General features: G+C 58.1%; 1 protein-coding gene across 8 annotated transcripts in view; it reads left to right on the top strand.

Annotated features, from left to right (window-relative positions):
* The first annotated feature begins 780 nt into the window (after positions 1-780).
* CTDP1 (CTD phosphatase subunit 1) overlaps positions 781-21,130 on the top strand; it is a 41,325-nt gene continuing 20,975 nt past the window's right edge. Inside the window, exons 1-10 of one of the 8 annotated variants that reach the window (XM_029223381.1) lie at positions 781-1,200; positions 6,915-6,998; positions 7,655-7,748; positions 9,129-9,257; positions 10,898-11,048; positions 13,892-13,982; positions 15,859-16,025; positions 16,894-17,859; positions 18,082-18,307; positions 18,914-19,117. In XM_029223381.1, coding sequence (XP_029079214.1) covers positions 866-1,200; positions 6,915-6,998; positions 7,655-7,748; positions 9,129-9,257; positions 10,898-11,048; positions 13,892-13,982; positions 15,859-16,025; positions 16,894-17,859; positions 18,082-18,307; positions 18,914-19,117 — 2,447 coding nt within the window. In that variant the 5' untranslated portion in view covers positions 781-865. Of the gene's footprint in view, positions 1,443-5,176; positions 6,999-7,654; positions 7,749-9,128; positions 9,258-9,293; positions 9,924-10,897; positions 11,049-13,891; positions 13,983-15,858; positions 16,026-16,893; positions 17,860-18,081; positions 18,308-18,913; positions 19,118-21,130 lie in introns of those variants that run through there. The other 7 variants (XM_029223371.1, XM_029223391.1, XM_029223428.1 and 4 more) reach the window with 7 other exon arrangements.

The following is a 21,130-nucleotide window of genomic DNA, read 5'->3' as shown; positions in this document are numbered from 1 at the left end:
GAGAAAGTTTAGCTCTTCAGAAATCCTATCAAGAAAACCTTGAAGGCCCCCGCCGACGACCACTCCCACTCCTCCCTGACGGCTCGGCTTGTCTCCACAGTGGCTCCCGGTCCCTGCGCACAGTGCACCTGGCCTCCCCAGGCGGGCACGACGGCGAGGCGGCTCCGACAGTGCGGGAAGGGCCAGACGCCGAGAAGACCCCAAAACACGCACCCCAGGGCGACGCGGGGATCCCGCCGCCCACCAAGCTCCAACCCCAGACCACGCACAGCATGCTGGGACCGCACTCCACGACTCCCGCGAGGCACGTCGGGATTCCAAACGTCTGACTGGGATTCATGGGACAGCGGCGCGCTGCACGCTGGGCCTCGTAGTTCCACGACGGACGACCGGCCTCAGCACGTGATGGGAGGAGTTGTGGGACGTCAGCCCCTGTTGCATGCCGGGACCAAAAGCGCCTGATTGGGTTTCTGGGACACCGGCCTCTTAGTCCTAACACGCCAGCCAGCCCTCAGCGCATAAAGAGTTGTGGGAACGGCAGAGCGTTGCATGCCGGGACTTGTAGTTCTCATGACGCCGGCCCTCAGCCGGTGACGGGGACTGCGGGACAGAGACCCTCGTTGCACGCCGGGATTCACGGCGCCTTACAGGGATTCGTGGTACAGAGGGGCGCGTTGCACGCCGGGACTCAGAGTCCCACGATGTCCAGCCTCAGCGCCTGACGGGGCTTCTGCGCCGGCAGCTCCGCGTTGCATGCCGACCCGCAGCCCCAGATGCCGGCGCGTATGGGGTGGATGGGGCGAAGGAACACTGTTCCCACCGGGCCCAGTCGCAGAAGCGTGGTCCTAGGACGCGCCCATTTCCCATGGCCGGCGGAGGACCTCTCGGGCCCCGCGTGGGCGTGTTTACACCCAGGCCCTCGGCGCCTGCGCGCACGCATGCGGTGGCACGTGACGTCGCACGCTGTCCCGGAAGTCGGCGCGGAACGGGTGGCTGGTGGAAGCCGGTGGTGCCGAAGGGGGAATCGAAGCGCCGCTGCTGCCTCTGCTTGGGCCGGGGGTCGCCCGGTAGCCCGCGATGGGCGCCGGACCCTGAGCGCCCACCGTCGCTTTTCCACAGCGCCTCCACTCGGCTGCGATGGAGGCACCGCCCAGCGGCCGCGTTCCCGCCGAGGGCGCCCAGCCGCCGGCCGTGGCCGAGGTGCGCTGCCCCGGCCCCGGACCGCTGCGCCTGCTCGAGTGGAGGGTGGCGGCTGGCGCGGCCGTACGCATCGGCTCTGTGCTGGCCGTGTGCGAGGCCGCCGCCTCCGCGCAGCCCACCGGGCCCGCCCCTACCCGCGCCCGCTCCGGGGGCTGCGTGCGCACGCAGCGCAGGCTGAGGTCGGAGCGCGCGGGCGTGGTGCGTGAGCTGTGCGCGCAGCCCGGCCAGGTGGTGGCCCCCGGGTGAGTGGGAAGGAGGGAGGGGGCTGAGGTCTAGAGGGAGTACTGGGCTTGGGCCGGGAAGGGGTCCTGGCCCGGCACTGGGTGGGCAGGGGTCTCCGGGGCAGCAGCTGAAGGATGCGCTCTGAGAGAACTTTGTAAGTTAGAGCCCACAGCGGCCTGGCTGCCTGCTTTTCTGAGGCTGGACGGCAGTCACTGCTAGTGACTCTAGTAATCAGAGGCATCTGGCTTTTTAAAAAACTCTCCGTCACCGAAATTGCACCCTTTGTAAAACAGTTGTGTTCTCTTTTCTCTCTTTCTGTAATAGGTGCCTCCCCCCAAAGACTTCACGTTTGTAAACTAGGAAACCTAGGGGGTCATAGTGCGTACAGGACCAATCAGGCGTACTCCGTGCTTGTCGCAGTGTCAGCTGTTGGGAGGCGTGCACTTCTTTAGGTTCTAGTAAACCTTGCGAAACGTGGTTGTAAAACCTGGTGCAGTTCTGCATCTTAGCTCAGGAAGGGGGTGCGGCCTGGGCACAGGTAGGTCAGAATGAGAAGTAGTAGTGCACCCTCCTGCCACAGGCTCTTGCTGTCGTACCTCTGTTTTAATCTAGTAAAGGTTTTTTTTTTCTTTTTTAAAGTGTATGAACTTGTCAGTTTATATCTTCTCCCTAAGTTGACCAGTGTTGTGCACAAAGGCGTGTGCACATGACTGGTGTGGTTGTTTTCATCGTCAGGGACAGAAACCTGGGGCAGGTGAGCATTCCTGCCTCCTGCTTAGTGGCTGGTGTGCAGCTTTCCTCTGTGGGGACCTCAGTGCCCTGGGTGCTCAGTTCCCTTTCTGCCCACCCTGGCCCTCCCCGAGGGTTGTGGGGGGGCATCAATCCCTGCTCCTCTCCCTGTGGCTCTAATTGCCCCTCTGGCTTTGGAGCATCTTCTACCTAGTCCACACAGCAGTGGGTGACCAGGATAGAACTGGCCTCCCTCGCGATCCTGGGAGTCTCGTCCTGCATCCTTTCCTCTCCTCTCCTCTCGTCTTTGGTGGGGAGCCAGGTCCTCAGCCTTCTGCTCAGATGCCTGCCCCTGTCCACTGAGTGCATCCGCCACCAGAGCTGTCTGCCTGGCCTCCTTTAGGGGACAGGGGCTCGCTGTGCTGTGTGTGTGTGGCACACTGTCAGCGTTACTTTGAAGTCAGGTCTTACCTGACCATTGCTTGGTCCATAATGAGCCTGTAAACCTGCCAGCTAAACGATGGAGGTGCACCCTGATGCTGCTGTATCACTGTGTAGAAAAACCCTGAGGGAACGACGTCTTCTCCATGTGGTTCTGTTCCTCTGCATGGAAAAGGCCACCAAGGCCCAGACGGGCCAGTTGCTGGTCACAGCAGTTAGTGAGACTCGCGTGCATGCATGGATCAGGACAGCCAGTCCTGCAGATCAGAGTAACCCAGTGAGGCCGTGTAACCAATCAGCCAAGTAGCTGATAGAGTGACAGGCTCCCAGCTGTGAGTAATTCTCTTTTTGGTGTATTTTTGGTGTTTCAGGTCTTGGGGTATCTTACTGCAGTGGTTCATCATGGGGCTTTTTGAGGACGTGAAGAGTGGTAGCATTTCTCCTGGAAGGCAGGTGTGTGGGGGAGGAAAGCACCAGCGCAGCGCCGGGCCCACCTGGCTGGAGTTGTCCTTGTCTCCATCTGCACTGTCCTCAGGACTCATCCTGACACGTCAGAGGTTGTTCCCAGGCAGTGAACAGTTGCAGGAACGTAGAAGTCCTGCGTCTGGGTGTAGTGGAAATAATCAGTGGACACTGTTGTGACCTGTAATGGGATTGCACGTTTTTGTAGTGCTTCGTGCTGTCGGGGAGAATGGGAACTATTCTGACTGAGACAGAGGAAGGGGCTGAGGTCCCAGGAGGTTTTGATGCTATAGCACTGTCCCTGCTGAGGCTTTGCCAGGGCTTCCTCTGCGCTGCTCTCTCCTTAGGCTGCGTTTCTTCCAGAGCGTCCCCCTGGGGGGAAGTAGATAGAATGAGAGTCTGTTTCTGTCTTCGTAATATATATGTGGATTGAAATTATTTTGATTTGAAAATTTTCTGACAAGGCACTGCCTGCCAGAGAGTAAGTCTGTTAATTGTGTACCTGATGATGTGTTTCCCCCTCACCTGTCTGCTTTTTTTCAATTCACTCGGGTACATTGATGTCTCCAAAGGAAAGGAAAATATATGCATAAAGTAATCAGGAAACAAGTGTGGTGATGGATGAGGACCGACACGGGAGGAGGCTGTGTAGGTGCGCCTTTGCCTCTTCCATTGACATCCAGCCAGCTTGATCTGTGCCTGTCTGAACCTGCTGTTTTTATCAGGGTTCTACAGTGCCGAGGTTCTTAATTTCATCGTTTCTGCTTTATTTCTTGCTTCGTTTTCCTCTGTAAGAACAACTGATTTTTCAGTGTGCATTCAGGGGTTCTTATTTTATTCAGTGCCTTATGGTCCATTCCGATTACCTGCCTTAATGCTCAAACTGTCCTGGATGTGGAAGCGGGCGCCCTTCCAGGTCCCGTTAACGTAGAGCATGGTCCTGTTTTCTGACACAGATGGCTTCTGCTCTCCCATCCCCAGCCCTGGAGTCAGCCATTTCTCCAAGAAATCCTGCTTTCTTTTAATGGAGAATGGCATTTAGAAACCACAATCTGGGTGCACAAAATAGTCTCTTTTCCTCCAATATTCTTCAGTACTCAGAGGTTTAGCACTTAGAAGAGATCCCGTAGCCCTCCTAACCTGTAAGACCTGCCCAGACCCAACACCTGACAGTGACTGCTCCAGGGAGCAGCGTGCTGGGGCCCAGCTCCCTGACACTGCCCTTTCTGATACACCCTGTGCTCTCTGACCTTCCTGTTGGAGCAGACACAAAAGCTAATGAGTACAAAAAAATCAGGAGAGTTTGATACTTGTGTGTTTTGGGGAAAACAACTTGTTTAGGAATTGCATTGATGATTATCCCATGGATTTTCTTCAGGGACGAACCAGGAAAGCTGACCTTTATGGGTGACTGGCCTGGCGTTCTGCGGCTTGTTTCCTTGGCTGAAGCACTGTTTTTAGAGTTCACAGTGCATCAGTCCCTTGGCCGTGTGGAGGATTAGGGTAGAACACAGCCCACTCCGCGCGTTTCACCCGGCCTGGAGCAGTGTCTGCAAAGCTGGAGGAGGAAACAACTCGTGCCGAAAAGGACGTTGCTGCTGTGCTCCTATCTAATTCCCTTTCCCTCTCTCTTGTCCTGTTATCTGATGCAGAAGTCATTTGGGATAGACAGTGTCATACTCAACTCTGGCCCTGGAAGGCAGTTCCGAATGATCTAGTAATTGACAGAAAGTACAGTCCGACCTCCATACCACAGGTTCCGCATCTGTGTATTCAGCCAAGCTTGGATCGAAACATTTGGGGGGTGGGGGGGAAGTTCAGAAAGTTCCAAAAAGCAAAACTTGAATTTGCCACACACCAGCAATTATTTACACAGCGTTGACACCTTGTTGGGTGTCATAGGTAACTGAGAGGTAATTTAATGTACACAGGAGGGTGCCTGTAGGTTATATGCAAATACTAGGCCTTTTTTTTTTTTTTTTTTTTTGCGGTACGCGGGCCTCTCACTGTTGTGGCCTCTCCCGTTGTGGAGCACAGGCTCCGGACGCGCAGGCTCAGCGGCCATGGCTCACGGGCCCAGCCGCTCTGCGGCACGTGGGATCCTCCCGGACCGGGGCACGGACCCGCGACCCCTGCATCGGCAGGCGGACTCCCAACCACCACGCCACCAGGGAAGCCCACTAGGCCATTTTATATAATGGACTTGAGCATCCTCAGATTCTGATACCTGCGAGGTCCTGGAACCAATCCCCTGCGGATACAGACGGGTGACTGTCAAGTCTGTTTCCCCTCCTTTTAATTTGGGCCGAGTGTTTCTGAGCTGCTGTACCCCGTAAGTTTCACTCCACCAGTGTGCCTACCAAGAGGAGCGGTGTGTGGAGGCTGAGCCCCCAGGTCATCGCTCCTGGCCCGGGAGCTCTTGGGTCACGGGTGTCCGTGCGGCCTGCACGTTGTCACGAGGTAGCAGGTCAGCGGAGCCTGTAACTAAAGTGTGAGCAACCTCAGCATATTTAAGCCTCCTGGGTTGGTGGATGAGCCAGTTACTGTTTCTCAGACACCTGCCGCCCGCGTCCCCGGAGGTGAGCGGCAGACTTTTCACCAGGTGCCAAAGGGCCCACACGCACCACTGGCCCGTGAGCAGCTGTCTGAGACGCGCCTTTGAGCGGAGCAGAGCGCCTCCGGTCCCCTTGCTGGCTCCACCGCGCCGACGCGGATGCTTCCAGGGCCCCGTTCTTCCCCTCGGGCGCAGGAGAGCAGGGCTGGCTGGGAAGGGTCCCGGCGGGGAGGGGTCTGGGAAGGTGGGTGCCCCGTGTCAGCAGTGAACGCCCCCCAGAACCGACCGGGCAGGGAGGACCAGCTGCGGCCCGGCAGTGACCTCACCCTGGAACCCAGGGCATGGCCCGCATGCGGCCGAGGTGCCGTGAGAGCTGGGAAAGCAGAGACCCTGACCAGGCTGCGGGCGGAAGAGCCCTGGAGGCGCTGCTGGGTGAAGGCGTCGTGGGCACCTCGTGGAGGGATTTGGGTGGACGTGGGGGGCTGAGGGGCCACACGTGGAGAAGGCCAGCCAGGGCAGGGCTCCCCTGGGTGCCGGATCACCAGCGGCCGAGGCGGGCGGGACCTGGAGCAGGTGCTACCAGAAGGGCACGGTCGAGGGAGGAGCCGTGTGTGCTCAGGGCAGCCCCTCGTCCGCTGCTCTGGTTTGTCTAGGATCGGGGCGAGGGGGGCAGTTTCAGGGAGAGGTTGAGACGGCGTTGAGGGTGGGAGAGGGGCCACGCCGGCAGGGCCTGGTGTGCCTACCCCGCCCAGCACCGGGGTTGGGGGAGGGGGCCGTCCTGGCCCAGGGCACCGAGTGGCTGGTCATGATGAGCAATGGGGCCGGAAGGGCAGGGAGGAAGGAGGCCCTGCTCGGAGGAGGGGTGTCGCTTCCCTGGTTTTGCCCCCCATTTGGCAGCTGTCTGCCCATGAAAATCATTTGCAGTCCAAAGCCTTTAGGACAGAAACGGGTGAGGAGGGAGGGGTGAAGAGCCGTCCACCCTCAAATGTGGGGCACCGACCAGAAGGCCGCTGGGCCTCAGAGAGGGTCTTTGCTTTGTGGGCAAATGCCCAGCAGGGCCTCCCTCACGACACTGGCACGGGGCACAGGTGTTTCATCGTAGATGAAAAAGTCCTTCATTTTATAGCCAGAGAAATGGCACCCCTGGAGAGTGATGTGAAGTTCAAGTTATGCAAGAGTCACTGGGAGAACTGGTACCAGAATCCAGGTGCCTTTGTGCCCACTCAGATGCTCTTTCTAAAGGAGTTGGTAAGGCAAGAGATTTTAGTTCTTGCTAACTTGTGACCGTTTTCACCCCCGATTCTAGGGCGGTTCTGGTGCAATTAGAAGGATGTAGCCACCCCGTCGTCATGAAGGGCCTGTGCGCTGAGTGTGGCCAAGACCTGACCCAGTAAGTTCTGGCAGCTTGAGAGTGGGACACCGTTCCCCCTGGAGCCCGAGGGCGGTGGGTGTGAGCGTGGAGGGACAGGTCGCCTGAGGGGCTCGGGTTGGAGGATCTGTCTCCGCTGCCCTTTGTCGGCCCGCATGTAGCGTGAGTCAGTCCGCTTCCTCTCTGGTTTGATTTCTTTGAGCTCTGGAAGCACTAAAGCATGTCTGCCGCCCACCCCAGGTGTGGTAGGAAACAGCTGGTGGGTTGGGATTTGCCTTCTCATCCCCGCTGAGTGAACCGCGCTTCCCCACTGGGACCGGCCATCCCTGGACGCAGCCGGCACTTCACAACCTCCAGGCCCCCATCTCGCAGCCTGCGCTAGTTTGCCACCACTGTTGAGTGGTTTCCCCCGTTTGTACGTGTAGAGCAGTGTGGACTGTTCTGTACTTTCACGCTCTGGGCCTCTGTGTTTCAGTGGGACCATCTTTATTTTCAAAGGGAACTCTGTGAGTGTGACTCTTACTTAATTTTTTCCTTGGTTTTCCTGTCTGTTTTCAGACAGTGGGGGAAATTTCAGCACTAAGCCCGCAGGACTCCTCAGCTAAAGCCTGAGCTAAAATTTCCGCGTAAGTTAATGAGCTGCAGGTGTCGCTTCACAGCCCCTTCTCGCTTCGCAGGCTGCAGAGTAAGAACGGGAGGCCACAGGTGCCGCTGTCCACGGCCACCGTGTCGATGGTGCACAGCGTCCCCGAGCTAATGGTGAGCTCCGAGGTAAGTGTGCCCCTGTCAGGGGCAGCGTTTGGGAAGACGGTTCCTGAGAGCCGTGAGCGCGTCTGTGGGCCGCTCTTAGCGTCAGGAGCGACAGGAGAAGACACCAGCTCTGTCGTCGCCGTCCCTGTGTTCCCAGTGTGCCCGCGGTGGATGGGTGGTTTATGCGGCGCATGTGGCCTGCCCGCGGGTGAGGGCTGCACCCCTTCCTCCTCCTTCCCCAAGCGATCCCGCCTGCAGGCAGCACTGCTCCACGGGGCTGCGTTGGGGGAGCTCTCCAGGGTGCTGCAGCCGGACCCTGGGCTTGGAGAGCTGCGGGTGGGGAGAGAGCCGAGGGGGAAGCACAGAGCCCGGGCCCATTGCGAGCAGGGGTGAGGGGAGGGCATCTCGAGGGCTCCTGCCTGGGGAGCGGGGGGCCGAGCAGGAGCGGGGAGGTGTCAGGTCTGATCAGCACTGGCTGCGTGGACGTGGGGTGGAGGGTGAGGGCCCGGTGCTGTGCTCTCATGTGCAGAGACATGCGAGTGCTAGAGAGATGTCTGGAAAGAAAAAGGTTGCTTTTTGTATATTGCCGTGTTGGTCAGAGGCCTCCTGACACCTGGGCCAGGGCCCACACGGTGGGGTGAGTGAGCGTCGCCAGGACCGGGCACGAGGCACGGTGCCCACCTCACGGGGCTCTGTAACAACTGGCTTCTTGTCTTATCGCAAGGCAGTCTCAGAGCTCTACGTTTTTGCAGGTAGTAGGTAAAAGCTCTCTTCAGTGTTATAATTTTATTAGGTGTGTGCTTTAAATGATATGTACCTACTTTGTCTTTCATGGGAAAGACAAAGTGCGAGGTACGTGATTCTGGTTTTTCTGAATTGCTGAAATTTAAACATACAAATACATAAGTGTATGTTTAAGACAAAACAAGGAAGTTTGAGGATAGAAAGAGAATAAGGCGCCCCCCGTCGTTTCTGCTGTGAAGGACTAACCCTCGCCCGTCCTGCATGAGCCGCTTCAGGAGCGGACAGCGGAATCCCCTCCGCCCCACGCTCGGCTCACTGCTTGTCTCAGCTCTGCCGGTCACTTGGCCTGAGTGGCTCCAGAGCCTTCGGCTGAGTCTGTATAGACACAGCCACTTTCTTCTCAGCCCCCGTTCACCGGTCTACCTGTTTAATGAAAAGCAGTCACAAGTCGGAGTGGCTTCAAGAGGGTTGGACCACACAGGACTGGCTCCGGGCACTGGGGCCTAGTCCCCAGGCCGCTAGGCTTGCGAGTGAGGCGGGCGAGGCGTGTGGGGCCGTGAACCCCTCGGCTTCCTCTTCTGTTTTCTCATAAGACCGAGTTTTGCTTTGGATCCACATGTACTTGCTTTGTCGTCTCTCTTTTTCCTTTTTAACTAGCAAGCTGAAAAGCTAGGAAGGGAAGACCAGCAGCGACTGCATCGCAACAGAAAACTAGTGCTCATGGTGGACTTGGACCAGACCTTGATCCACACGACGGAGCAGCATTGCCCACAGATGTCCAACAAGGTGAGCTCCTCCGGGGGCCGGGCGGGGGGGGCAGCTCATTGAGCGACGCACACAGGCCTGTGCAGCTTGGGTACAAGCTTCGTCTGAAGGAGCGTGGATCCTCGGCTCAGTAAGTGCGCGGGCGCAGGGCGCTCTGCTCCAGAAGCTCTCGGCCACGGTGCGGAGGACGGTGAGTAGCTGGTGAGCGCTGGCGTCGAGTCCCTCACCCGCAGAACAGCATGTGCTTTTCAGTTACGTAAGTCTTTGATGTCATGGGCTCTTCTGTAAGATGCTCTTTGTGTGACGTCCGCGATTGGCAGGCGTCTCGGGGGTTTCCTGCATCACGACCGCTGCACTTAGGCTGGGGGGCAGAGCTTGAGGGCATGGCTGCCGCGAGCCCCGCAGCCACTCGGGCTCGTTCTGCCTGCGAAGCCGGGCCTTTTCACTCCTTTCATAAGAGTTTGCACAGTTACGCCACTCCCGTTCTCGGCTTGTGTGGCAGGAGGGTGTCCTCAGGGCCGTGTGGACGGCGCTCAACTGCTGCTGGGGGCTTCCCTGTGCCTCTGCCCACACCTGCCCGCTGGCCAGGCCCCTCTGGACCCCCAGACAGCATCAGGACGCCTGGCAACCCCCCGCCTCGCCCCCAACTCCGGACCCACAGGACACCTGCTGGCGACAGCCAGAGAGGCATGTTGAATCCTTAACCTCGGAGATCCTAACTTGGGATTTTAAGGATGTTTCTATTGTAGCTTCTGGACGTTTTAGCCGTTGAGTATGGTGGAAGGTGTTTTATACCATTTCACACTCCCAGATGCTTTGCCAGAACAGCCCCATCATGAGAGGTGTGACGAATTTAGAGCTAGCAAAAAATTAAATAGGCCTCAGGTTGTTTCCTTTCTTTTTAGTTTATTACTACTGAGAAAATGAATGACAAAGAGGATTGAAAGGATCAAAGTTTAACTCCCTGAGGAGAGTGGACGTGCGTGCATGTTAACCACGTGTAAGCAGGTTGTCTGCCTCCTAAAGACGTCTGCGAATACTGTTTCAGCTTCTGTGTTTCATTTGTAAGGTAGTAAAGTTGCATCTTAAACCGTCCATGAGTTAGACTGAGTGATGTGGGACCCTTGGTTTGCGATCATCACTAGCGCTGGGAGACACTGTCAGTAGAGGCCCCTGGAGATGGGTTCTAAGCGGCCCGCAGCAGCTCTGCTGCTTGCTGCTATGTGCAGTGACTCTCTCAGGGGTGCTCACTTTGTCCGTGATCAGAGAAACAGTGTTGGCAAGACGGTCAGGGTGTGTAAGCGTCCACCGGTGTCCTGATAGCCTTTTAGTGAAGCCCTCGGACAGCCGAGTTACCATAGTCATAACAGGAAGTTATCCCAGGTAGGTAGTTACCTGGTCATTCTGGGTAGCTCCATGCTTGTCCTGGGCGCTTACCGTAGGTGGTTACCGCAGCAGGGAAGGTGGAGCCCCCCTCCGCCATAGAGCATGAGAAAGGAGAGCGTTTCTGTGGAGTGGGCGTGGTTCGCTGCACATCAACTCCCGCAGGTGACCCGTGCAGCTGTCATGTGTCACATGTCAGCCGCAGGGCCAAGCCTTCACGGCGGCTCCCACCCCCTGACCGGCGGCTCCCACCCTATGACTGGGCCTGTTCTCTGCAGGGCATATTCCACTTCCAGCTGGGCCGGGGCGAGCCGATGCTGCACACCCGTCTGCGTCCGCACTGCAAGGGGTTCCTGGAGAAGATCGCCAAGCTGTACGAGCTTCACGTCTTCACGTTCGGCAGCCGGCTGTACGCACACACGATCGCAGGTGAGCGGGCCACGGGGTTCAGTCCCCTCACTGGACACTTAACCTTTGGCTTCTCTCTTTTTCTCGATGTTTCTTGAAGATGAAGGGGAAAGATCAGGAAGGTCTCCAAACTCAGTTTCAGCCTCCCAGCTGGCAGGTGGGGGCCCAGTTAAGTCGGTCCACAGGCTGCGGGCGGACGAGAACCTCCCTGCTCTGCCGGGCCCACGGGCCGTGACAGACGCGCTCCAGTGCAGAGGGCAGGCTGCCATCACTCCGGTCAGCTGCACGCCACGGGCCTCTTTGGAAGTTGGTCAGGACCACATATATGTGGAAAAGTAGAAACTCTCGCTATGAGGGTTCTGTTAAAAAATGTTAATCCGTTTGGAAATAGCTCTGGAGCCATGTTGCTTGGGTTTGTCTGCAGTTAGCACTTTCAGCGCAGACAGAACAGTCTCTCTTACTTGGAAGGGAGCAGCGTGATGATGTATTAACCTGCTGTCCTAGTTCGGGCTTGCGGTTCTGTGCTGGCTGCTCTCGTGCATGGACACCGGAGCCCCCGACCCCCAGCTCTGGCTGGGGACGGGGTGAAGGGCACCAGCTTCCCCTGCGTAGGCACATTTGGGCTCTAGCCCACTGGGGCCCATCATTGGACATTGGCACCCGCAGTATGTCACAGCTCCTAAGGATTAGTTACAGGTACGTTAAACTAAGTACTTTTAAATGCAAACGCCTTTGCAGATGGGTCTTGGTCTTGTCAGTGGAGAAATACATTTTAAATTCCCCTTTAACATTTGGTGCCTTTGTAGGAAATGTTAGTCACAAACACAGAGGCAGCGTTATTAGTTAATCCATCTTGTAACTAACATTCAGCGTGTTCACCTTCAGTGTATGGCTGCTCTGCGGCTCCGCGGGAGCGTGGTTTGGAGACTGACGCAACTCCTTTGCAGAGTTCTCACACCGCTGAGTAAGCCACACCCCACGTGGGAATAGCAAGTGACGTCTTCAGGTGCGGTCTCAGGCTTCTCCTTGAGGCCGTCACCTCTGGAACCTGGCCTCGCTAGGTGTCAGTTAGTGAGGCACGGAGAGCACCAGCGAAGGTCCCGGGGGGACATCCCTGCTCAGCCTGCCGCCCTGCCCCCGCCCCCCAGGGCCTGTGGCCATCGCCGCTTCCTGAGGTTCCTGAGAACAGGGCTCGCCCCATCTCAGGCTGTGCCGTGTGCCGTAGGATCCCAAGTTGCAGCAAGTCCAGACGAGGCCGTCACGAGGAAACCGCAGGCAGTATCCCAGCGACAGTGGGTGCAGAGACCCTCCAAGCAGTACCTCGACCAGGGGACCCGAGGTGGTTCGGCCACCCCAGTGAGGGCGTTGAGAGCGACCACGGTTCACCTGCAGAGAGGGCCCGGGAGGAAGCACGTGGCCCCCAGGGCTGGTGCCCCACATAGCTCTGGGAGCTGCGAGGCCTTCGGGGGCACGTGGATTTGAGCTTAGTGGCCACAGTGCTTTTAGCTGGAAGGAGTCGGCTGACCGGCCGTGTCAGTCTGATCATTTGCGGATGACAAGCAGAGGCCACACGTGCGGAGGCCTGACAGTGGTTTTAACAGTGATGGTTTTCGTAACTTCCTCTTCCTGTCAACTTTACTGTTTTCACAAAATGTGTACTTTCGGTGTAGCGAGGATAGAAACGCTTCCATTGGGGCAGAAATGTTAAGCGTTTTGCGTGCTTTTCATTTATTGTAGAGGCTCTGATACTTAGTGTTTTAGATTTAGCCACTGAGAGGCTTCAGCGTTCATACAAGTTCTTTACATAGTAAAACGGTAGTGTGTGTTTCTCCTGCGAGATGGGCGTTGTCTGTCGATGAAGCACTGACGACTCAGTGACCTCGAGGCCCTGAGCACCGGGCGGCTGCCACCCCACTGCACAGGGGCCCTCAGGAGGGGCACACGGCTCCGCCCAGAGGAGGACCTCAGGCTGCAGGCCTAGCGACCGGTGACGCGTCCGTCTCCGTCAGTAGTAGGAAATAGTAAGGTGTGGATGTCAAACCTGCAATGTCAAGGGTCCTGTCACCGAGGGAGGCAGCTATGGGCGGGCCGTGTGGGAGAGGACGCACGCGAGGTTATGAAGGTGCCTCCTCGTCCATGTAAAGAAAGGCTTGAGGAAACACGGGTTCTCCTGTCACGGTGTGAGTTTAGGAGTGCTGCCCGAACACCCTGCCCTCCCCTTTGCTTTGCGAACACGAAGGTCAGGGAGATGACAAAGCCAAACCAACATTTGAACTACTGTTTGGCGCCACTTCTTTCGGCGACGGGCTCCTCCCTGATGCCACTCCGAGTCCCCTGCGAGGTGGGCAGACGTGGTGCTAATTACCTGCGGCTCTGAGCTTCCGGGTAACAGTGAACTTTGTTCATCCCATCTGCTGTCCCAGCAAGATTCCAGGTGATGTGAGATTCAGTCAACATTTCCTGGACCAAAGCCCTTACCTGCGTTAAGATTAGAGGGAAGGAGGGCTTCCCTGGTGGCGCAGTGGTTGAGAGTCCGCCTGCCAATGCAGGGGACACGGGTTCGTGCCCCGGTCCGGGAAGATCCCACATGCCGCGGAGCGGCTGGGCCCGTGAGCCATGGCCGCTGAGCCTATGCGTCTGGAGCCTGTGCTCTGCAATGGGAGAGGCCACAACAGTGAGAGGCCTGCGTACTGCAAAAAAAAAAAAAAAAAAAAGATCAGAGGTGAAGGAGCTGTAAGAGGGTGACAGTCTCACCTGGAAGAGGAAAGTGCTCGCTGCTGGTGCTCTGTCTGCACATCACCGCGCGTAGGAAAGGACGTCAGTGCATCGCAGACACCTGACCTTGTCCTGTTTTCTTTTCAAAGGCTTCTTAGATCCTGAGAAGAAGCTTTTTTCACATCGAATATTATCGAGGGACGAATGTATTGACCCGTTTTCCAAAACGGGGAACCTTAGGTATGTACCTGGCTGTGCACATCTGAGGTCACCGTTCAGTTTCCGTCGTAAAGTCTGCGTTTTGAGCATCAGCCCAATCGTTCTGTATTTATTCTCCCGGTTACCAGCGTCCACTTTCTGGCACGTAGCGAGTCTGCTGTCTTCTAACCAGACCCCTCCCTTCCCTGCTCTCCTTGAATGTCCAGGCAGTGGTGGCTCCTGGGGTACTCGGGCCAGAGCCCGGGGCGACATGGGTGTCGGGGGAGGAGTGAGACCAGGGCCTGGGGGATGCGTGGAGAGATGGTCTGGGCGGCCCAGCCCCCAGAGCCTCCCCAGAGGGCGAGGGGGCTGTTGGGCCTAGTCGGAAGTTTTAGGGGGTGTTGGCACCTCGGGCTTCTGTTTCCTTAAGACCTGCGTGCTGTGCAGCGCACAGCCAGTTATCAGATCCTAAGTCGTGCTGCTCTGCACTGGCGCTCGGCCTGCTTCCACGTGCTTCCGTCCCCGTGTGCCCCTCCCGATCCGCGTCTGTGTGCTCTTACACCGGGGCTCCCTCCCATCCCCCCCGAGAGCTGATTTATATTCTTGGGAATTTCCTGCTCACTCTACAAGGAATTTCCCCACTGCTACCCAGAAAGGTCGCCTCCCCCCATTGTGTCCTGTGTCAGGTATCACTTTCTTCATGGCTGTTGATTCTTAAGACTTGGACAGTAACAGCTGTGGCCTCAGTGGCCTTTTGGCTGGCGTTGGCCACCCTTAGCTAACATTTCGTGTTTCAGATTTAGGGTATCCACACAGACTGAGACCTGTTCACGTCTGTGGGATACAAGAAGAGAATCAGAGTACTTGTTTCAGAAACAGTTCTCGTGTTTACTGGTTAGGCATCCGGACGAGCAGATACGAGGACGAAGGAAATTGAGGGAGGGTGTGATGACTGGTTCGGGGGAAAACCTACCCGAGGCTGAGCGTGTCAGAGGGGAGGGGCTCCATGGCAGCTCCGGGGGCGGCACTTGGCTCTGTTCCCCGGTCTCGATTTGGTGTGGTTTTCACCTCCCTCGTCTGGAATTAAATGTGCTAAAGGCATTAACTGTGTAGGTCATTTTAGCTACCGCTTATGTTTCGCCTATGGAAAACAGACTCACCGAAGACAATTCTGGACACATGAACGTTTTTTTCTGACTAGTTGTAGCCTTTAGTAGCAGCTAGAAAACCTGAACAATGACATGCGTTTCTCCCGGGTTTGTTTCTCGATCCTAGAAAACAGGCAGGAAGCACTCATCCTTCTGAATTTTGCATCCTTGCGCCTGTCTGTCTGAATCTAAGTGTTGTGGGCAGAAATCAAGTGAAAAGACCACAGAGCAGGCCTGTGTCCATAAGGTGGCTTTTTGGACCCTTGTTAACATTCTTCCTCCACCCATATATCCTCGTAGCTTTCGGGAATACAACAGTCACTTTCTGGACTTGGCATCATGTAGGTGCCCCAGCCGAGATTTGAGGAAGGCTTTGCCCTCCTGCCTGTAACTGATAGCTCTTACCTGGCACAGGCCGATTACCTGTCTTTGTAAATAAAGCCGTGTTGGGATGTGGCCAGGCCCGTTGGTCTGTGCCAGCTTCCCCTGGGTGAGGGCTTTCCATGGCCCCAAACAGTAAACCCTTCACTCTCTGGCCCTTTGAAGAATTTGCCATGACTCCTGCCTTAAGGAGTGTCAGACACTGGAGAAAAGTGTAACTCCGGAAACTTTTTTAAATGTGAGCTAAACAGAAGCCCTTCAGTGCAGTTTGCATCTGGTTCTGATTAATGCGCTCTCTGCTGGTTTCACATAAAAGATGGCCTTGACATTCGATCGATGATGACCTTTTGTAAATTGTGTTAGTAGTTCAGCTGCATTTTTACTTCTAGAAATCTTTTCCCTTGTGGAGACTCCATGGTTTGCATCATCGATGACCGAGAAGACGTGTGGAAGTTTGCCCCCAACCTGATAACTGTGAAGAAATACGTGTACTTCCAGGGCATAGGTGACATCAATGCCCCATCCGGGTCCCGGGAGCCCCAGGCGAGGAGGAGAGGTGGGTGTGGCCCCTCCTGGCTGTCAGATAGCACCGGCTCTGTCCTGTCTCTGTTGTGGCTGCTGTTAATTCAGGATTCAGTTTGGTTTGGGTCATTATTTATATTTCAGTAGTCATAGAGATGGTGGGGTTTATTTATATTATGCTGAAAAACGTGGTATTATTTGGTTTCAGTTTAGGTTTTGTTTTTTTCTTTTACTAGTACCAGCCTAAACATTTTTCCCGTTGAGTAAAGATTAAAGAATACTATTTAATTTAATGCATCTGAATACTACCTTTCATCCCGGCTTTCCTTGAAAGACAAGCATGACACCGGGAGTTTAGTGTGTGAGGCTCCAGCCCGTGGGTGGTTGGTGCCGGGCCCCGGCCCAGAGCCTGCAGGGAACCTCCCAGGCGAGCTGGAACCCAGAGTCTGAAAAAATTTTAAAGTTTTGGTTTGAAGTGTTTCTGATGATCTTTAGCTTTTAAATAACCCATTTTGAGGCACACAGTTATTGCTGTAGTCACTGAAGTAGAACTTTGAGGTGTAGGCAGGGGAGTGAGACCCCAGGGCACCCTCGGGGGCAAGGCTGCACAGCCCAGCTCGAGCTGGGCCCGATCTGACCACAGCCTGGGAACCAAGCATGTTCTGCACATCTCGTACCACTGTGGAACCCAAAACGAGGTGACCGGGTGAGGCCCGCAAACCTGAGATACTCACCCTCCAGCCCTTCCCGGCTGAGGGTGCCGCTCCCTGGCCAGAGGTGCCTCCAGCTAGCAGCTGGGGGCAGGTGGATGGAGTTTGTTTCCACAGGGGGGTTCCTCTTAAATGTTAGGTAACGGTGACGTTGTCTCACATGCACACGTGCAGTTAGTCCTTCTCCTAAAGGTGCCGACGCCACGGAGCAGCCTCCATTCGTCAAGGATCCCGAGGAAGGAAGGCAGGTGTCCGGGGTCGAGCAGAGCAACGGCCTCGGGAAGCCCACGCGGGAGCTCAACGGGGGCGCAGGCCCTCGCGGGGGCTGGCCCTGTCCCGGGCAGGAGGAGGAGAGGGGCGCTCGGCCCGCCACCTGCGCCCCCTCTGCTGACGGCCGGGGGCCCCTGGCGGGCACCCAGCAGCACGGGCGGACGCCGCCAGAGAAGAGGCCCGTGCTGGGTCCGGTGGGCCCTGACCCGGACCCAGATGTCCCCAGTGACAGCGGGAGCAACAGCGAGTCCGAGGGCCGGCCGTCCCCCATCCCCTCTGATGGGGAGAGTGGGGAGAAGAGGACCCGGAGAAAGCCTGCGGCCACCCGCCATGCTGGGGACATCGTGGCCCAGGGCGGCGCCTCGGGCACCAGTCTGTGCGTGGAGCCCGGGCCCGGCGTCCAGGCGGCCGTGCAGGGGGAGGGCGAGCGGGACGGCCTCTGCGGGCTGGGCGGCGGCTGTGCCGACAGGAGGGAGGCCGAGACAGAGTCCCAGAACAGCGAGCAGTCAGGCATCACGGTGGGCGAGTCCCTGGACCAGAGTGCGGAGGAGGAGGAGGAGGAGGAGGACGCCGACGCCGACGACCACCTGGTCCACCTGGAGGAGATCCTCGCCCGCGTGCATGCCACCTACTATGCCAGGTATGACTGCTTTCTCCGCGGGGAGACCCAGGACGCCCCCGACATCCGGAAGATCGTCCCCGAGCTGCGCGGCAGGGTGCTGGCCGACGTCGCAATCATCTTCAGTGGGCTGCACCCCACGAACTTCCCCATCGAGAAGACGCGGGAGCACTACCACGCCACGGCCCTGGGCGCCAGGATCGTCACCCAGCTGGTGCTGGAGCCCGGCAACCCCGACCGGGCCACCCACCTGATCGCCGCGCGGGCCGGTGAGTCACGCCCTCCTGCCCCGGCCCCGACCGCCTCCGGGTGGGGCTCCGGCTCCCCCTCCGAACCGGCTGCCTCCACGGTCTGCGCTGCGGCGGCACCCAGGTGTCACTGCTCCCCGAGGCCCCGGGCTCGAGGCTCTGGGGTGGGTGCCGATGTAGAGAAACGGGGCCCTTCAGGAGCCATCACACGGTGGGCCCTGCTCTGAGGGCTGTTCCCTCCAGGGCCCCTGCTGTCCCCGCCGCCCCAAGCCCTGACGGCGGACCAGTGGCCCGCGGCGGCTCCGAGCAGAGTGCATGTGCCCGCAGGCACGGAGAAGGTGCGCCAGGCCCAGGATTCCGGGCAGCTGCACGTGGTCAACCCCGACTGGCTGTGGAGCTGCCTGGAGCGCTGGGACAAGGTGGAGGAGCGGCTGTTCCCGCTACGTGGTGACCCGGCCAAATCCCAGAGGTGGGCGCCCGCGGGGGGTGGCTGGTGGCTCAGAGGGAGGGTCCGCGCTGGAGCCCACACAGCCGCTGCTCCCGCTTGGGAGACGCCGCTGCTCCCGCTTGGGAGACGACGCCGCCCCCGCCGCGCAGACTGTCACAAAGAGTACCTCTGACCAGTGTCACCTGGAGGAGAAGCGGAAGTGCTTCTCCTAAGACACAAGTCAGCTTTAAGCAATGAATCCTAGTTTGCGGCTGTTTCTTTCACAGCTGGGACGTGGTCCCATCGAGTCACAGGGTCTTTACAGAGTCCAGCGTGGAGGGAGGGGGTGGCCAGGACGAGGGATGGGTGCAGAGGGCCCGTGGGCAGAGCCAGGCAGCACGGACAGCGCACCGGCTCCGTCAGAGCAGGTGCTGTGTTTAGAGGTGAAGCCGGAAACAGTGTCAGAGAGATAGCGGTGCAGCCCGCGCTCTCCAAGGGGCCTTGTGTCCGTAGCCGAGGTCGAACCCCAGGCTTAACGGAGAACCACGACTTCACGCGCGGATCCACAGTCCCGGCGGGAGGGAGGCGTGGGGGGTCCCGATCTGTTCCGGCCTCTCCTCACCGCCCTCGTTCTTGCCTACCCCCCAGGGAGGACAGCCCAGCCGCCTTTCCCGACAGGCAGGGCCTGCTTCCAGCCACCCTGTTTCATCCAACACCCGTGCATCCCAAGGCCCCTCCTGGCCCTGAAGTTCGGATCTACGACGCCAGCACGGGCAAGCTCATCCGCCATGGTGCTGCGGGCCCTGGGCCCCCTGGCTCCCTGCCGGTGCACGCGGAGCTCTCCTCCTTCAGGTACGCACGCCCCGCACGCAAAGGTGTCCTCGCAGGGCTTAGCCAGCAGGCAGCAGAGTGGGGTGCCTGTGGGGTCGGGCCGGGGGCACAGTCCTCACCCATGCCCACGTCGGGCCTTTCTGCATGTTCTTCCATCCTGTCTCGGGTCCCGGGACTGGGGCAGACGAGTCCGTGGCTCAGCCTGGACCTGCAAACGCCCCACCTTTGCTCGGTGCCAAGGGGTGGCCTCAGGCGGCTGGACCTGACCCTCCTGCCTTGCCCTTCGGGTCCGTCCCCGCTGCCACCCCCAGAAGGGCCAGTTGGGAGCAGCTCTGCTCTGTAGCCCCGGCCCTCAGGTCACAGGTCACACTGGTGGCCATGGCAGTTGGGAAATAGGAACATAGAGAGAGACCCAGGTCGGGGAGGAAGGCACTGCCCGGGGGGAACGTGGCCAGTGGTTTCCACACGTGTCTCCACGGGTGTCTGTTTCCTTTCTGCCTGTTGACTGGAAATCAGCTGAGTTGGGGACCTTACAGAGCACCCCGTAAACACCTTAGCACTCCGAGGTGAAAGTGAGGGACCTGAAGCTTTGCTTTGTTTTTGAGGAGTGGCCTCTGCTTTGAAACGCTTGTGCTTCTGCTGAACGCACGTGGTCTTGCTTCCGGGTCCCCTCCTTTCTGGAGCCCCGAGCCCATCCAGAGAGCCACCTTTGCTGTTAGCGGCTCACGTGTGGCGGTGGATTTCTCCTGCTCTGGTGGCCTGGCAGGCCTGCGCTGACCGCGTGGCTCCACCAGAGTGCTCGATACAGTGGGCAGGGAGGGACTCGCCCGATTCCCTACCCTCTGGCCTCGGCAACAGGCCGCAGGGGCCGACATGAGCCCGGTTGACGCCAGCGGAGTGGATGTGGACGAGGGGCCCCTGGAGGCCAGCGGGGTGTCAGTTGACCCTGCGGCTGGGCTCCAGATGTAGACAGACGCCCGGGGTTTAGGCCAGTTTCAGTTGGGCTGTTGGTTGGTGGATTATTTTGTTCTAAAAGCATCGTCGCTGATTAAGCTCTGATTTTCTTCCGACAACATGATATTTAATTACTTGAGAAGGTGGATTGTGATCTCAGTGCTGCCTGTACGCCCGTGGAGTTACTTCCAGAGCAGGGTCACTAGGTTAAAGGTCGTGGGTGTCCTTGACTTTAATAAATGGGGGCAGTTGTTTGTTACTTTGCCAAAGATTTGTTGGGATTTGTGTCCCGCCCGGCAGGACCGGCCCCTCCCTCTCCTTCCTCCTTGATCGGTCTCAAGGCGCACGGCCGCCCTCTCTCTCCGGTGAGGCCCAAACTGGGCCTCCCACAGGCGACGACCTCGGGTGTGTCTGAGGGTGAGAGGTGCAGGGTCGGGGGGCAGCACCCCTCACGGAGACAGCGGGCCGCGAGTGGCCCCGGGCTTCCCAACATCATGCACTGAAACGTATCTCCCTGCACGGACAGCCTCTGCAATTCCGAATTCCTTTTCATTTACCCTTGGTTTGTCGTGTGCTATAAGTTGTGAACGTTTTGTTTTCTTCAGTAAAGGTTTTATTTTGAGACAATCGTAGACTCACAGGCAGTTGTCAGAAATAACAGAGATCCCAGGGACCGTTAACCCGCTTCCCCCATTGGCGTCATCTCACAAAACTGGCCGTAGGGTGCAGCCAGTCTCGAGCCGGGACGCCAGCACTGGCCTGGTCCAGACGTAGCATCCAGCCCCACCAGGGCACCCCCGGCCCATCTCCAGCCCTCCCAGCCCCACCCCCAAGCCTAACCCGGCCACCACTGGTCTGCCTCTGTCCCTGTACTCCCGTCATCCCGGAAACACGGAGTAAGTGGGCTCACACGGTGTGCAGCCCCACTCAGCACGGCTCCCTGGAGGTCCTGCCCCGATGTGGCCGTGTCCACTGCTGAGGAGTGTTTCGTGGAAAGAGGTACCGCGGCTTCTGTGGCGTTCGCCCGCCGGAGGTCATCCGGGGTGTGTCCGGCTCTGGAGTGTTACCGATACGGCCGCT

The sequence above is a fragment of the Monodon monoceros genome, unplaced genomic scaffold, assembly GCF_005190385.1.
Source record: "Monodon monoceros isolate NGI ecotype Baffin Bay Population unplaced genomic scaffold, NGI_Narwhal_1 Super_Scaffold_1, whole genome shotgun sequence".
Classification (NCBI taxonomy): Eukaryota; Metazoa; Chordata; class Mammalia; order Artiodactyla; family Monodontidae; genus Monodon; species Monodon monoceros.
The sequence above is the reverse complement of the archived record's forward strand: the minus strand, read 5'-3'. Positions and strand labels throughout refer to the sequence as shown.